Genomic DNA, 16950 nt, shown 5'->3' on the forward strand with positions numbered 1-16950 from the left:
AGCTATTTAGGAGCCCAAAGCGGTCAGACCCAAGGCCAGACCAAGTGGTCTCGCTTCGGCTCGAGCGTGTCGGACTTGGTATCCCAAGTCGTCCCTTAGCTATCGATGGTGTTTGCCTCGTCCGTCGTTGATCCTGCGAGAGAAGGAAACGATGAACTACAAAGGGGAAACAGAGGGGGTGCCTCTGTTTACCTCTCCGACGCTCAACATTAGTAGGATTACGGTGGAATATAGAGGGTTTAGTGTTTAGATGGCTGAAGCTTGAGAGAAACGAGTGAAGTACGAGTTCAGCAGCGTTTCAGTACTCAATTTCGGATTACCTTTGGGACAGGACGGACCTCTGCATTTATAGGCGACCAAGGGGTGTTTTGGGAACCCATTGGCCGAGCAGGATTTTGGGTCGGCCATTGGCCGGGGTTAGCCCTTGGGCCGGCCATTGGCCGAGGCAAGTCCTTGGGCCGGCCAATGGCCGAGGATGTCTAGGGCCGGCCAATGGCCGAGGTTAGCCCCTGGGCCGGCCATTGGCCGAGGCAAAACCCTTGGGCCGGCCATTGGTCGAGGCAATCCCTTGGGCCGGCCAATGGCCGAGGAGGTCTAGGGCCGGCCATTGGCCGAGGCAAGCCCTTGGGCCGGCCAATGGCCGGGGATGTCTAGGGCCGGCCGGTTGCCGAGGCAAGCCCTTGGGCCGGCCAATGGCCGAGGATGTCTAGGGCCGACCATTGGCCGAGGTAAGCCCTTGGGCAGACCAATGGCCGAGGATGTCTAGGGCCGGTCATTGGCCGACGCAAGCCCTTAGGCCGGCCAATGGCCGGGGATGTCTAGGGCCGGCCAATGGCCAAGGCAAGCCCTTAGGCCGGCCAATGGCCAGACAGGCCTTGGCCGGCCGGGAGGCTGCTGGCCGGGAGTCTACCGGACGGGCCTTGGTCGGCCGGGAGTCGACTGGACAGGACTTGGCTGGCCGGGAGGTGTTGTGCAGTCCTTGGCCAGCCGGGAGTCGGTTGGACGGGCGTTGGCCGGCCGGGAGGTGGCGTTGCGATTTTGCCCTTGTTTGTCCGGACTGGCCAACAATACCTCGCTTTCACGTGGTTCTTCGAACCGTGATGTGTATTGACTTCTTTGCCCCTGTCGGTCGTCGACGGGCCGACAACATTGTTGCTTTTCTGGCTTGAGTTTCTAGGAATGTAGTATGCGTATCATGTTTTACCTTTTCTTTTCCCTTTCTCTTGGACGCCTTCTGGACAATCGGGTGAACCTCACGTACTTCATCGTCACTCTTGTCTAGATTGGATAACGAAGTATTAGACCCTCGTTTGAAAAAAAATTGCCCTCATTACAACTTCCTTTTGGTAAATTGTATTCAATTTAGGCTCATCCTTAAAAAATCGCCAACAATAGTCGAGCATAAAATTGAAATTATTATTTTTTGACTTGTACATCTAATGGGCATTCTTAATGATCTACTTATTTGACCAACCACTAGCTTGTTGTACTCGTTTAAAACACCTATTCAAACGTGCTACCTTTTAATTAATCTTTGACCAATGATCTTTGCATTGTTTTCTCGATCTTTTTTTCATCTTCTCTTTAACGATTATTGTTGAAGTAGTCGGCGATCAGATCCGAAAAAGTTGTTGAACTTTAGTCATTCCCAATGATGGTATCCTTAGATGTATTAAGTAATCCACTTATCCGAAATATGTTTGTTTCTTGGCCCGATTTCACATTGTGTTTTCCTCTATGTCGAGATTCACCTTCTTCGGCAAGTATATGTTTACTTTCTGACACAGACATGGATGGTGGAGGTGTTTTGTTGACATACGGTGATGTAAATTGTGGTGGGACCCAACATTTAAGTAAGGGAAATAGGACATAGAAAACCGAAAATTGGATTAAGAAAACTTGGAGGTAGAGAATTTAGTGAATGATATGAGAATTGAGAATATGTAAAATTTAGAGTTTGGAAGGTTGTAGAGCAAGAATTAGGAAAATTTTGCAAATTGGGTGAATTATTTTAATCCATTTACTTAAGAGGGGGGTGGAAAGACTTGAGAGAACTTTGATTTTGGTTTGGAGATATGGATAGCATAATGCTTATTTAAAAAGGAAAAAAAAATTGAATTCCTCTAAATTGATAACATGATAAAATTAAATGCACTTGTTACATGTAAAATTAATAAATAACAATCTTTTTAAACTGGAAATATGTTAAAAAAAAAATTGAGAATATGGTAAAATTAGTAATTGAATGGTAGATAAAATTAATTTTACAGGTACATATATTTATTTATTGATAATTCATTAATAATTGGTAGTTGAATAATAAAGAATTAATATTAATTAAGTTTTTCATTTTTAATTGATTATATATTCTTTTTTATAAGATGTGGACATCGGTGTCAGCAAAAACACTGATAACAAATTTTCTTTACCATTTGCATTGCCCATAATGCTTGTACTATGTCCAAAGATTTCTCCACATCATCTTAAATAAGCTAGGGAGCTCTCTAGCAAATATGTGATATGTAGTGGTAAATAAATTTGTTTTGGCTACTCTCTCTAACTAAGGTTGAAGTGTATCTAACACAAATCCAAGCATTATACATTACATTTGGATCCATTTATTTTAAGTGGATAATCTGCAGCTTGCAATCGAAGTAGCCCCAGTAGTTATATATTTGTTATTATCTTCAATTATTAATAATTAAAAAATATATATATCCTTACCAAGAAATAAAATATAGATAGAAAGCCCCCGCATTTTAGAAAGAAAAAAAGGGGCTATTTGCAGAAAATCAAGGTTAATAACACCGATACATCTTTCGAATTATAAGCATAAACAAAAGAAACGACACTTCCTTTATTCAGAGAGAGAGAAGAATATCATGCGGCCATGACATGAGTCGCCGAGGAAGAGCAGGCGTCGGACTCTTTCTTGATGCGGATCTCCTCGTCCGTCATGAAATCAGTGACCCGGAACGCCCTTCCGAGTCCCAACGGCGTGCGGAAGACAATCTTCCGTCCAGAAGGATCGTCGATGGTCATCTCGGAGATCGGTACCCACAGAAGCATCTGCTTGCTCTTCACGCCCGTCATCCTCTTCATCTTCCTGGTTTCCACGTACGCCGTGACCTCCGCGCTGTAGCTGACGCGCGTGTTCGTCTTCTCGAAGAAGTGGTCAACCGGCTTCTTCTGCTTCATCCATACAAACCCCGTCGCTCTGTTCCTCCCACACTCCACCAGATCCTTCAGAGGAAGGACTCCTTTGGGAAACCCGAGCTCCTCAAGCAGCTCGATCGATTTCCGGTGGCACTCTTCAGCACCGTGCACGACCTCTGCTCCTACACGCTCCTCCTCCATTGACATTCCGGTTCGAATTCAGATCTGAAATTGTGACTGAGATGAGAGAGTTGCGACCCTATAAATAGAGGGTTTAGGGTGGGTGGATGAGCGTTGAGCAGCTAAATTGAAATCTTCTGATTTGTTCAACTACTACGAATGTAATCTGATTTTGAGTTTCTTTCTTTACAGTATTTACTCGCTTTCTGTGGGGATGTTGTTTTAAGTATGCGATTTTGTGCGTTTTTAGAAAGTGCGAGTTCCGTGCACGACGATCTCTTTTATTTGGTAAATGGAAGTTACATCTTGCACCATTGCTCCTTATTCATTTATGATTCCTCAAAAATGCCGTCTCTCCCGTATGCTCAAAAGTCAAAAATATATTACAATCTATATATTCAACTTTGGTTTTTTAATTTTTTAATAGAGAAATAATATTACAAGGCTTTAGGGAACAAAAGAAGAATTTCATTAATTGGACCTAAAAATTAATTAAATATCAAGATTAGACCTCATTTTTTAAAAATATTCAAATATAGAATTTTTGAACAAAAATGGACAAAAATACCCTTTCTGACCAATTTTTTAAAAATTTTGTCTCTCTCTCGTTCACTTCTCTCTCTCACTCGATTTTTCTCTCTCTCAACTCAAAAAATTTTATCGTACGATTCCATAATATATTGTACGACAAAATACGACTTGATACGATGGCGTACGATGAAACATCTTCGAATTCCGGCGGTTGTGGATGCCCAAAATCATGCGCTCTCAAAACGACGTAGAAGGTGAGCCTTTTCAATGATTTTTTTGTTAATTCTCATTGGATATAGTTAGAATAGTGATTAAGTGTTAGTATTTATAAGATTTATGTTGATTTGGGCTGATTTTGGTCGGATTTAGAAAGTTAGGGTTTGAAATAAGGGATGCAATACGATAGGATACAATGAACTTAATGAAACGTATGATGTCGTACAATACAATACGATGACGTACGATGAAATTCATAGGTCTGTGCGATGCCATATGATGTTGTACGATGACTTTCAATTTTTTCAAAATTTTTGGTCATACGATGCTATATGATATCATACGATACCATACGATACAATACGATATTGTACGATACTATACCATAAGTTGCAATTCTGACTATTTTTAGGACAATTTGAAGTTCATTTACAACGTGCCTTTCCCGGGTCGTATCACGTACAATGGGACTTGTATCTTGAAGATGGTCAGAAAGAGATTTGCTGACCTTAAGATCAAAGATCGAATTTTCGGGACTCTGTTCGAGCAGTTTTTTACGGAGACCGAACTCAATTCCTCTCCAATGCTCGTACACACTCTTCTCCAATGTAAGATCGAGGCAACGTCACATGGAGAGATACACTTTGGATTAGGCGGTAAACAAGTGAGATTTGGACGCCTCGAATACTCCCTGATAAATGGGCTGAGTTATGAAGACGGTCCATCCAAGAACGAACAAGACCAGCGTACGAGCGATAGGTTGAACACTGAGCACCTGAATGGAGTGGCTATTTGCAAGTTAAGTGCATTGGTAACGGCGTTCAATATTCGTAAGAATCTTGACGATGCATTCAAGCTCGGTCTCTGTTTATTTTTGTTGGGCTATCTACTAGGGCAGACGACCAATAAAGTTATCGAAGAAAAGTGATAAAAAAAATTGTGTTTATTCTTAAATACCTTTTGTTCTTCTTCAAGATGTCATGGGGAAATATCAGCTTGTCTGAGACATATTCCAGCCTCTTGGTCAACTTGAAGCACCAACACGAGGTGTTGCTGAAGAAGTTGAAGGAAAAGCCGGATGTGGCTCAAAAAGAAGCCAAGTACACGTTAACGGATAATTTGCATACCCTTCATTACTGGGCATACGAGGCTATCCAAGAGACCGGGATGAGATTCGGTTCAAGCCACGGTATTCGAGTGACCATGATGCATTCATGGTCCAAAAATGTTGTCATTATGGGAAAAGATATCGAGACCGTGTCGAATAAAAAAAGGTAAATTCTTTTAACTCGAAAAGTATTTATGTCACTAACTTTGAAATATGATTAATTTTTTTGGTTTTGTAGTTGAGCGTTCTTTAGATGCTAACATCACGGGTAGCAGAGAATATTTTTTCACTTTGCTCAAAACGCAGACGAGCAAATGTCTATATCCGATAGACGTCTAGGGAGATGGAGCGATGGAGCCTCGTACTATTGATGAGGAAATCGACCTAGTAGCGTCTGTCACGGAGGAGGAACAAGTTTCAGAACTCCGCGTCTTCCTCGTCCATGTGCTTCTCATGCCAAAGCGGCCGCTCGCACTAAAGCTTTCCTTGTCCCGAAGTTCTCGAGTATCCAGCTCTTGAAGTGGCTGCTCATCCCGAAGATCCCAAACCGTTTGTAATAACGCGGGAAATGTGAAAAGAACTAAGGAAATCTCAGGTGATGGTCTTACGTGCCTTGATTACGAACGACCATAGAATAGAGAGAATGAGGCGGGACCAGGTATAAATATATTTTATATAAATTTAATTTCTTAGTCGTTCTTAGTCATTACTTTCTTAATAAATATATTTTATGACTTTTACTTCTAGATTCGGATGTGGGAGAGGCTCAACATCGTCTTCACGGACGTTACGGGCTTACCTGGGGGTGAGGTACCCACTATAGAAGCTGAAGGGGAGCAATGTCGTAGGCCTATTCCTCCTCCTCATGTTTCTCATGATCCTCCTTCGACTAAGCCGCCATCTTCATCTCCGAAGTCGTCTTCTTCTCAGTAGCGGTCTTCGCCGATTTCTTCCCCGAAGCCATCTTCTTCATCTTCGATTCATCCACTTCACAAAGGGATTAAACTCCCTATCATTTGCTTCCTTCAAAGGCTTGAACACATATAGCTACTTTTTGGAGTACTTTGGCTTTGTCAGATCAGTGAATGCATCCCAATGCGTCGTTTTCTGTCACAGATGCCGTGCTTTCTGTGTCGGAATTTTCTGTGGCTCTTCGCGCTTCCCCTTACGTGGTTTCGTAAGCGGAAATATCAAGACTGTTTGACTCAAGACGCTCCTCCTGCTTTCTTCACCATGTTGTCGGACTTCGCAAAATGGCTACACGATTTGGTACGTTGAATGAATACTTATAAGTTATAATACAAATTCTATTTTATTTTAAAGTAGATTAATATGTTTGTTATTTCGTACACGTTCGCAATAAATTGATGCCATTCTATGCATGCTTCGGACTCGCCAGCTACAGCTTGACGGATATCGTCAAGACGTCCGAATCATGGATTGTCGATGGGTCCAGATGCTGGTGATTATTGCACCTTAAAAAACCATTTATATGCGGAAAATATTAATTACGCTATCATAAGCTAATTAAAACATGCTTATTAAACAAACAATATCTAGATTTACGTTATTTAATGAGAAAAAATGCAATATGTCAAGCAATCGATAAATTTAATGACAAGTTCAGAATACTTACAAATTTTGGCTCACGAACCGAACCTTCAAGCTTTCACAATCTATCTTCAGTCTATAAAAGACTCCTCACGATCAGACCTTCGGGATGACTCTGAAACAATCGGATTCCATCTCGTCATGTTGATGACACCGTAGTCTTTCAAAACGTAAGCTTCGAGGAAGATAAGACTGTCACGTCCCGCGAGCCGCGGCAGGTTTCTTTGTATCTCACTTATCATAAAATAAAATTCATAAAAAACCGTTGTGGAAGGGTTTCCGGAAAACATATTCTACAAAAAGTTTGAAAATATTTACATAAGCATCTTGTAAAAGTTTTAAATAGTATATTGTAAGAAAAACAAAAAATATGGGCGAATTTTTTGTTTTTCTTACAATATACTATTTAAAATTGTAAATTTTTTAAAATTGTAAAAATTTTAAATAGTATATTGTAAGAAAAACAAAAAATTCGCCCGTATTTTTGTTTTTCTTACAATATACTATTTAAAACTTTTACAAACAAAAGACTCGACTTTTAAAACTAAAACAGAGTCTTAACCACAGTCTCTCATAACCTAATTATGACTGGATCTCTTGGGGGAGACTAACTAAACACGTAACAAAGACTTGGCTTCCTAGTACATCTAGCCATTTTTGTTAGCCGGACTAATTCCGTTTCTCAATTCGTTAGTGGCCTTGAAGCCCTTAATCTTGATAGTGACTTATCTTTTTGCTTATCTTACTCTTGTATATATATAGAGAGAGATATATATAATATTTCTTGATATTGTAGGTACCTAAAATCCGCTTACTCGAATAAGGATTTTTTCGAATCCTGAAATCTTCCTTTCCAGAAAAAGGGTTTTTCTCAACTTCACGTATATCACGGACGAGTGCGAGAAGGCCTTTCAAGAAATGAAGGCCTACTTGAGCGAGTTCGGGATCGAGTTTCACCCGAGACCAGCAATAAAGGCTCAAGCCTTAGCTGATTTCGTAGCAGAATTCTCCTACACTCCCGACATGGGAAGAGCAAAAGACGACTCGACCGACAACTTGTCGGCTCGAAAGAGAAAGGTCGACCCTACGGGTCCCATCAGGGAACTACACGTAGACGGAGCATCTAATGCCCAAGGAGCAGGCGCCGGCGTGATTCTGACAAATCCCGACCGTGAAAAGTTACGCTACGCCCTCCACTACGGATTCCAGACCTCCAACAATGAGGCCGAGTACGAAGTGTTGTCAATGGTGCCCACAAGAAGAGTAGTAGTGTCTATTTGTGTACATTTGATGTAATATAGTCTCACGAAGACTCTTGCTTGTAATTGGCTATTCATTCATTAATAAAGTTGACACGTTCATTCAATCTTCATTGTCTGAAGCTTTATGATAAAACCATAGTCTTTTAGTCCATAAACAAACTTAACAACTTACGAAGAGACAAATGTAGATTTGCATGAACAAACTCTTCGTAGTTTGCTTAAAACGATATATTCGCAATCTTAGGGTCAAAGGACTATTGACCTCAGTATGATTGTTAGAAGAATCTATGATGTCTGGTTATGAGGCATTGAGAGTTGGGGACTCTATAGTTCTTCTAGGTATCTTCTGAAGGTACTGAATTGACCAGTGCACTTCTAGAGACAATATAAGAACAAACCATTTAACCTCTTATGTCTCGAAGTCACTATGTATGAATTGCATCATGCTTACCTTAATCCTGAAATGAGACATGCCATTTCACACCTTAGTATTCTCATTTGAGAAAGTCAAAGTTCGGACTCACTATGTGATTCCGAACAAGGCCTATTGGTGAAGTACTAAGTTGTGAGTCTGTCATGAGTAACTTTGTGAAGTTCTCATAGATATGGAATTCATGTACAAGATTGCTGAAATGCAATGTATGTCACCTCATGCTTTGTTCCTTGGAGTGTGAATAAATGAACTGGCCAGTGTCCAAATTGAGTCCTGACTCTTTTGGATGAAACAATGTGACTTGTTAGCTCCTCGTCAATACATTGTTTCTAACTTATTCACAAGCGACAAAGGAGTTGAGGAAATAACAGCTAGAAGGGTAAAATGGTAATTTAGTAAATCCCGACTAGCTGATGACATTCATGAAGGGTAAACATAGATAATATTCAGTGGATCCGCTCATCATAATTAGGTGAATTCTTGAGTAGAAAATAAATTCATTTGAACCGAGAGATTTTCAGTGTCATCTCTTTAGTGGAGTCAGTTGGCATTAAGCTAAACTTGGAAAAGGTTTGTGAACTTTTGAGTCCAAGTGTTTAACTAAAGCTTTGTTCATTTGGGTCCATGAGGTCACTGTCACGAATCACATCGATAGGAATAGTTAAACTGGAAGCTAAGCCAAAACAAGAACGAAAATAGTCAAAAGGGTATTTTTGTCTTTTGAGACAAAGGATGAAATGAATGTCAATAAATTTTTTGACAAGGTCATTTTATGACATGTTTCACTCGGCCATGACTTGATCATTGGGCCTTGTGAATAAATTTCATTTCATGAGAATTTTATTTGAAAATTCTAAATGGGCCTTTTCTTATGTTGTCATGAACAAGTGAAGAAAATTCTAGAAGCCTTTTCTAGAACATGTTGGGCGCCCATAATACCCAAGAAAGAGAGATTATTTTGTGCATAAATGTATCAAGATACTTGCCAAAAGAAAAAGAGGAAACAAATTTGCATGAGGATGCTATATGGAATTCGGCCAAGAGAGAGACAAGGCAAGGCATGGAACAAAATAGGAAACTATTCCAAGACTTAATGAAGTCTATTTTGGCCGAGCTTCTCAAGGAAAAGAAAGAGGAAATTGGCTCATTTTATAGAAGAGGAAACTACCTTATTGAAGGTGAGACCTCTCCTATAAATAGGAGCCTCATTCTTCTCATTTTCATTCATCCAAGTTTAAGAGATTTGAGAGACTCTCTCTCTAGAACTTTGGCCGAAAATCCTCTCTCTCTCTCTCTAGTTTATTTTCGATTATTTCTTGTCTTGGCACCTAGGTCCTCACTAGACCTAGTGTTTAGCTCTGCGATTTCGAGACTCGTTCTCAAGTCGTAGTGTTTAAAAGTGCCCACTCACTGATTCCTTCTTTTCGAGTGATTTAGTGATAGAAACTTTCGTGGTTGCTCGAGGTGCCGAGGAAAGAAAGAGAGACGTGCTGCGAGGGGAGACGAGCGTTGCAACTTTCCAAAAGCTTCTACAAGGTTCAAGCTTCAAGAAAGGTTAGTAACTTTAATAGCTCATATTAGTTTTTATTTACATGTACATGCTCTTGTCTAGGTTAGTAAAAACTAGTTTTACTTAAAAAGAAAATTTTTAAAATTCCGCCGCTTAACGAAGCGTTAAACTTTTTCTTAAACCCTAGATCGATTCCAACAAATGGTATCAGAGCTATGGTCAAAGGAATGCATGTGCATGTTTTTAAATTATGAGCTTGAAAATCGTTTTCGAAAGTTTACTAATTTTGTGACAAGTTAGAATTGTAATCTTAGATTTTTTTTTAATTTATTGCTCTTGTCTCTAAATTAAAAACCATGTTGATTTTCTATGAGTTTGGGATGATGTTAAAACACATTAGAATCAGTTCTAAAAGTTTTTAATTTTTTATATTGAAAAACGTGTTTTAAAGGTTTGAGAATTTTCGAGTAAAATTTTGTGACTAGTTTTGTTATCTTGCTAGTTTCTTATTTTTACTTGAATCGTTTTATGCTTGTTGTTATTTCTTTTATTCTATGTTATTACCCTGCTAATAAAACACAAATAAAAGCTTTAAACAATATCTTAAAACGTTCCGTTACACTCGATTCTTTTTTGCACCTAAAAGGACGAAGCTTTAATTTATTTCTTTTTCTTCGAGCTGGAATGTAAACCCGCATTAAAAGCGGCATAACTCTCTGCTCAGAAATCTAAATTTAATGATTCTTGAATCAAATTAAAGCTCTGTCTGTCCTCTGTCCAATGCCACCAGTTTCGGCTGAAAAGGACATCGGAGCCGCCAGATATGGCAATTTTACTCCGAGGTGCGCGGCTGTCTGAAACTCCAGTTTTTTAGAAATCCGGATTTTCAAACCCCACTACCATGAGTTATAGAACTCTAATGAGAAAATTTTCTTGAGCAAAAATGTTTTTCATATGATTATAAACATGATGTGTAAAGATTAAAAGTTTTTATTTTTGAAAGATTAATTGAAATTGAATTTTTACAAAACTAGTTTGAATTTTGAAAAACCGTTTTCACTTTCAAACTTGAAAATATTTTGTCATCCAAATCAAATAAGTTTTCAAAATGTTTTCAAAACTATATCTATATCACATATGTTCAAAATCTATATGCTCTTGAAATTTTGAGTGGGAGGTCTCCTTGTAGACAAGCCGAAAAATAAAAAGATGTGTAATCTCAAACTTTCAAGTGTTCGAGTGAGTTGAAGTTCACACTTCCCTCACGCACTTTCCCGAAATAGAAAATAGGAAAAGATCGAGTATGTCCCTTGTGCCTTTATACACTAATACTGCTCTGAACATGTCGATCTAGGATTCTCTTCTAGTTGTCCGCTCTGTCGCTCTCTAACTAGGAAATTTGTTTCCGAACTTATAAGAGTCGATGAACCAACTCCAAAAACTAAGTGGGAGGGTTATATTCGTTGTTTGTAACCCGCGATCCCCAACACTAGTGAAAGATGCAATAACGTGGGACTAAGAGCCGCTCTTGCGACCCTCACTTAAATGTGAGTACTCCAAGGCGTTATTGCTTCGATCATTGCTCAATGAGCTACGTCCGAGAGTGATGCAATGATGGCAAGGCCTCCCCTTGGGGGATTGTTTTTCAAAGCTGATCTTTTGGACTAAGTGGTTGGTTGCACGCTTAGGCTCAATCCCTAGTATCCTCCCTTGAGGCTCTGCGAAAGGATGTGAGTGATCAAACCAATGTACAAGGTGGCTAGTCAAAATAGATGTATTGACATCTTGGCTTAGCATTAATGATGTGTCATTTACTTATAAATGGAGATTTTTTGCGGCCTTCTCTTGAGGGAGTAAATTATCGTTTGGTTTATAACACCTTTGGATTTTACAAAAAGTCTTAATGAAACTTAAATCCTAAACCAAAGACTAATCATAAACTTGTTTAAACTTATATAGGCAATATGTCTCTCAACCATCTCTCTATCTTTCTTTCCTCGATCAAACTCGAAAACGAAAACTACGTAGATTCGAAACGTAACCTCGACATAATACCTACCGTTAACAAGCACAAATGGGTACTCACCACCCCGTGTCCTCCTCTGACGAATGATGATTCAACTCAAGAGGACAATGACGCCTTAGCGGCCTGGCTTCGATCCGATGAGATTGTGAGGTGCTATATCTTGGCATCTATGAACAATATGCTGAAAGAGCAACATCGTGACATCGAGACTGCCGCTGACATGCTCTACAATCTCCTTGAGATGTTTGGAGGGCAAAGGCATCAAGCAAGGCAACAAGCAGTCCGACAATTTATGAACTGTCATATGAAGGCTAGGACTCCTGTTAGAGACTTTATGATACTGATCATTAGTTTTCTAAATAAGATGGAAATCCTAGGATCTGAGATTGATGGGAAGAATATCATAGATATGATCTTAGAAACTCTCCCCGCATCTCTTGATACCTCCAAGATGAACTACTCCATTAACAAGCTAGAGTACACTGTTACCAAGCTTATGGAGGAACTTCACACTGCTGTAGGTCTCACTAAGAGAAAGAGGAATCAAGGAGAGGCACATGCTACTGAGCAAAAAGCCTCCGCCTCTGGAACTGTGAAGAGACCTTACAAGGCCGATAAAAAGAACTGTCCCGCCTATCTCAAAGCAAAAGAACATAGTATTGTACTAGTTACCGAAGCATGCTTAGTAGCTGATAATGTATCAACGTGGAATCTTGACTCCGCTGCTACTAACCATATTTGCTGTTCCTTGAATGGTTTCAAGAAAACCAAAAGCTTAGAGGAAGGCGAGTTCTGTTTCAAATGGGGTGATGGGAGCCTGGTGTCTGCAAAGGCTGTGGGATCCGTGACGCTGTCTTTTGAAGACCGCACTTTAAACTTGAATAATGTTTATTTTGTTCCTACCTTTGGGAAGAACTTAATATCCGTTGCTCGTCTTCGTGAGCAAGATTATTGTTTAAAGTTCATTAAGAATGGAATTCGTATTTCGTTTCCTGATAATTCTTTTGTCACTGATGCATGTATGAAGAATGCTCTTTTTTACATCTATCCCACTCAACCTTCTCTTTTAGACACCGAAATAGATAACGATCTAATTAGGGAGCCAAAGAGGATCAAACTTTCTGAATCCTCCGATCTAACAAAATCAACATACCTCTGGCACTTAAGACTTGGTCATATCAGTCTAGATAGGATTAAGAGACTTGTGAGGGATGGTCCACTCCAAGCCTCTGCAATAGGTTCACTACCTACTTGTGAATCCTGTATAGAAGGAAAAATGACTAAGCGACCTTTCTCCGATAAGGGTCGAAGAGCCACTGAGTTGCTGGAACTAATACATTCTGATGTATGTGGTCCGCTCAGCCAACATGCACGTGGAGGATACGAATACTTCGTTACCTTCACTTATGATTACTCAAGATATGGGTTTGTCTATTTGCTTAAACACAAATCCGAGACCTTTAACGTATTTAAGGTCTTTAGGGCTTTAGTGGAAAAGCAAACTGGCAAAGTGATCAAAACCCTTCGATCTGATCGAGGTGGTGAGTATATGTCTGGAGAGTTCGATGACTTTCTTAAAGAAAAAAGGTATCGCTTCTCAGCTTACCGCACCTGGCACACCTCAACAAAACGGAGTGTCAGAGAGAAGAAACCGAACTCTTATGGAGATGGTTAGATCAATGATGAGTTACTCATCACTCCCGCTTTCCTTTTGGGGATATGCCCTCGAAACAGCCGCTTACATTCTGAACCAAGTTCCGTCTAAAACGGTTCCTGGTACTCCTTATGAGAGATGGACTGGCCGTAAAGTGAATCTTGGCCGCATCCGAATTTGGGGTTGCCCTGCACACGTGCTGAGGCAAAAGACTAGCAAGTTGGCTAGTAGGTCAGAATTGTGCCTGTTTGTAGGATATCCGAAGGAAACCAAAGGTTTTACTTTCTATAGTCCCGAGGACGATAAGACTTTCGTTAGCACGAATGCTCGTTTCCTTGAGGAGGACTTTATGAGGGATGCGAAACCTAGAAGCAAAATTGTGCTTGAAGAAAAGTTGGGTGAGGAAGCTTCTACCTCATCTGTAAGAACTGTTCTTACCCCAACTAAAACACAACCTAACTCATCAGAATCTCATCGAGTAGTACTTAGACGTAGTGGGAGGGCTACTCAAAAGCCTGACAGGTACATGTCTTATGGAGACTCTCTTGTAGCCGTCTCCGACATGGATGACCCTGTTTCCTATAGCCAAGCGATGCCTTGTTCTGAATCAAACCTTTGGCTTGACGCCATGAAAGTTGAAATGCACTCGATGTATGTCAACAAAGTCTGGAAACTTGTAGACCTTCCTGAAGGGATTAAACCCGTAGGGTGTAAGTGGATATACAAGAAGAAAAGGGGTCCTGATGGGAACGTCGAGACGTTCAAAGCACGACTTGTGGCAAAGGGTTATACCCAACAAGAAGGGATTGACTATGAAGAAACCTTCTCGCCAGTCGTGATGCTTAAATTCATCCGCATACTCCTATCCATAGCTGCAGCTCTCGACTATGAGATCTGGCAAATGGATGTCAAGACAACCTTTCTGAATGGCAATCTTGATGAGCGCATTTACATGGCTCAACCAGACGGTTTCGTGGATAAAGGTCAAGAGACCAAGGTTTGTGAGTTGCTTAAATCCATTTATGGACTAAAGCAAGCATCTAGGTCATGGAATATTAGATTCGATGAAACTGTAAAGAGCTTCGGCTTTGAACAGTCAATAGATGAGCCTTGTGTTTACAAGTTAATACACGAAGGCAAAGTTGTGTTTCTGGTACTATATGTCGATGATATACTACTCATTGGTAATGACGTGGGTAAGTTATCTGAGGTTAAGGTCTGGTTAGCAAAGCAATTCGATATGAAGGATCTAGGAGAAGCCGCGTACATTCTGGGAATCCAAATCTTTCGAGATAGGAAAAACCGGACCCTGTCGCTCTCTCAAGCATCTTATATTGATAAGGTGATGGATCGCTTCTCGATGCAAGACTGCAAGAGGGGTCAAACACCCTTTAGGCATGGAGTTTCACTCTCTAAGGACCAGTCTCCCAAGACTGCACAAGAGATTGAAGACATGAGAAAGATTCCTTACGCCTCTGCCGTGGGAAGTCTCATGTATGCTATGCTTTGCACTAGACCTGACATCTGTTTCGCCGTTGGCGTAGTTAGCCGTTTCCAATCCAACCCTGGACCCGAGCACTGGATTGCTGTTAAGCATGTTCTTAAGTATCTTCGAAGAACTAGGAACTTGATGCTTACATACTCAGGTACTGACCTGACTATGATGGGATATACCGACTCCGATTTTCAAGCGGATAAGGATTCCAGGAAATCCACTTCGGGATCTGTGTTCATCCTTAATGGTGGAGCTGTTGTGTGGAGAAGTATTAAGCAATCTTGCATTGCTGACTCCACAATGGAAGCAGAATATGTGGCTGCTTGTGAAGCATCCAAAGAGGCTGTATGGCTTAGAAAATTCCTTAAGTATTTGGAAGTTGTTCCAAACGTCGACGAGCCCATGACCCTTTATTGTGATAATAGTAGGGCTGTCGCTAACTCAAAGGAACCTAGAAGCCATAAGCGCTCTAAGCATATTGAGAGGAAATACCATTTGATTCGAGAGATCGCGCAACGCGGAGACGTGGAGGTGAATTAGATCTCTGGCAGATCCATTCACCAAGGCCCTAGCGAACATGGTCTTCGACCAATTTCGAGAGGGATTAGGTATGTAGGACTACTCACATCTTCTTTGAGTCAAGTGGGAGTTTGTTGTCAATGGTGCCCACAAGAAGAGTAGTAGTGTCTATTTGTGTACATTTGATGTAATATAGTCTCACGAAGACTCTTGCTTGTAATTGCCTATTCATTCATTAATAAAGTTGAAACGTTCATTCAATCTTCCTTGTCTGAAGCTTTATGATAAAACCATAGTCTTTTAGTCCATAAACAAACTTAACAACTTACGAAGAGACAAATGTAGATTTGCATGAACAAACTCTTCGTAGTTTGCTTAAAACGATATATTCGCAATCTTAGGGTCAAAGGACTATTGACCTCAGTATGGTTGTTAGAAGAATCTATGATGTCTGGTTATGAGGCATTGAGAGTTGGGGACTCTATAGTTCTTCTAGGTATCTTCTGAAGGTACTGAATTGACCAGTGCACTTCTAGAGACAATATAAGAACAAACCATTTAACCTCTTATGTCTCGAAGTCACTATGTATGAATTGCATCATGCTTACCTTAATCCTGAAATGAGACATGCCATTTCACACCTTAGTATTCTCATTTGAGAAAGTCAAAGTTCGGACTCACTATGTGATTCCGAACAAGGCCTATTGGTGAAGTACTAAGTTGTGAGTCTGTCATGAGTAACTTTGTGAAGTTCTCATAGATATGGAATTCATGTACAAGATTGCTGAAATGCAATGTATGTCACCTCATGCTTTGTTCCTTGGAGTGTGAATAAATGAACTGGCCAGTGTCCAAATTGAGTCCTGACTCTTTTGGATGAAACAATGTGACTTGTTAGCTCCTCGTCAATACATTGTTTCTAACTTATTCACAAGCGACAAAGGAGTTGAGGAAATAACAGCTAGAAGGGTAAAATGGTAATTTAGTAAATCCCGACTAGCTGATGACATTCATGAAGGGTAAACATAGATAATATTCAGTGGATCCGCTCATCATAATTAGGTGAATTCTTGAGTAGAAAATAAATTCATTTGAACCGAGAGATTTTCAGTGTCATCTCTTTAGTGGAGTCAGTTGGCATTAAGCTAAACTTGGAAAAGGTTTGTGAACTTTTGAGTCCAAGTGTTTAACTAAAGCTTTGTTCATTTGGGTCCATGAGGTCACTGTCACGAATCACATCGATAGGAAT

At 40.3% G+C, this 16950-nt stretch overlaps 1 protein-coding gene across 1 annotated transcript; it reads right to left on the reverse strand.

Annotated features, from left to right (window-relative positions):
* Window positions 1-2720: 2720 nt before the first annotated feature.
* Window positions 2721-3660, reverse strand: LOC149404053 (uncharacterized). Its single transcript, XM_089606970.1, has one exon. The coding sequence runs from the start codon at window positions 3361-3363 to the stop codon at window positions 2881-2883; it is 483 nt and encodes a 160-aa protein (XP_089463096.1). The 5' UTR covers window positions 3364-3660; the 3' UTR covers window positions 2721-2880.
* Window positions 3661-16950: the final 13290 nt, after the last annotated feature.

This window comes from Urtica dioica, chromosome 2, assembly GCF_054948205.1.
Source record: "Urtica dioica subsp. dioica isolate 48M chromosome 2, U.dioica_male_clone48M_v1_H2, whole genome shotgun sequence".
Classification (NCBI taxonomy): domain Eukaryota; kingdom Viridiplantae; phylum Streptophyta; class Magnoliopsida; order Rosales; family Urticaceae; genus Urtica; species Urtica dioica.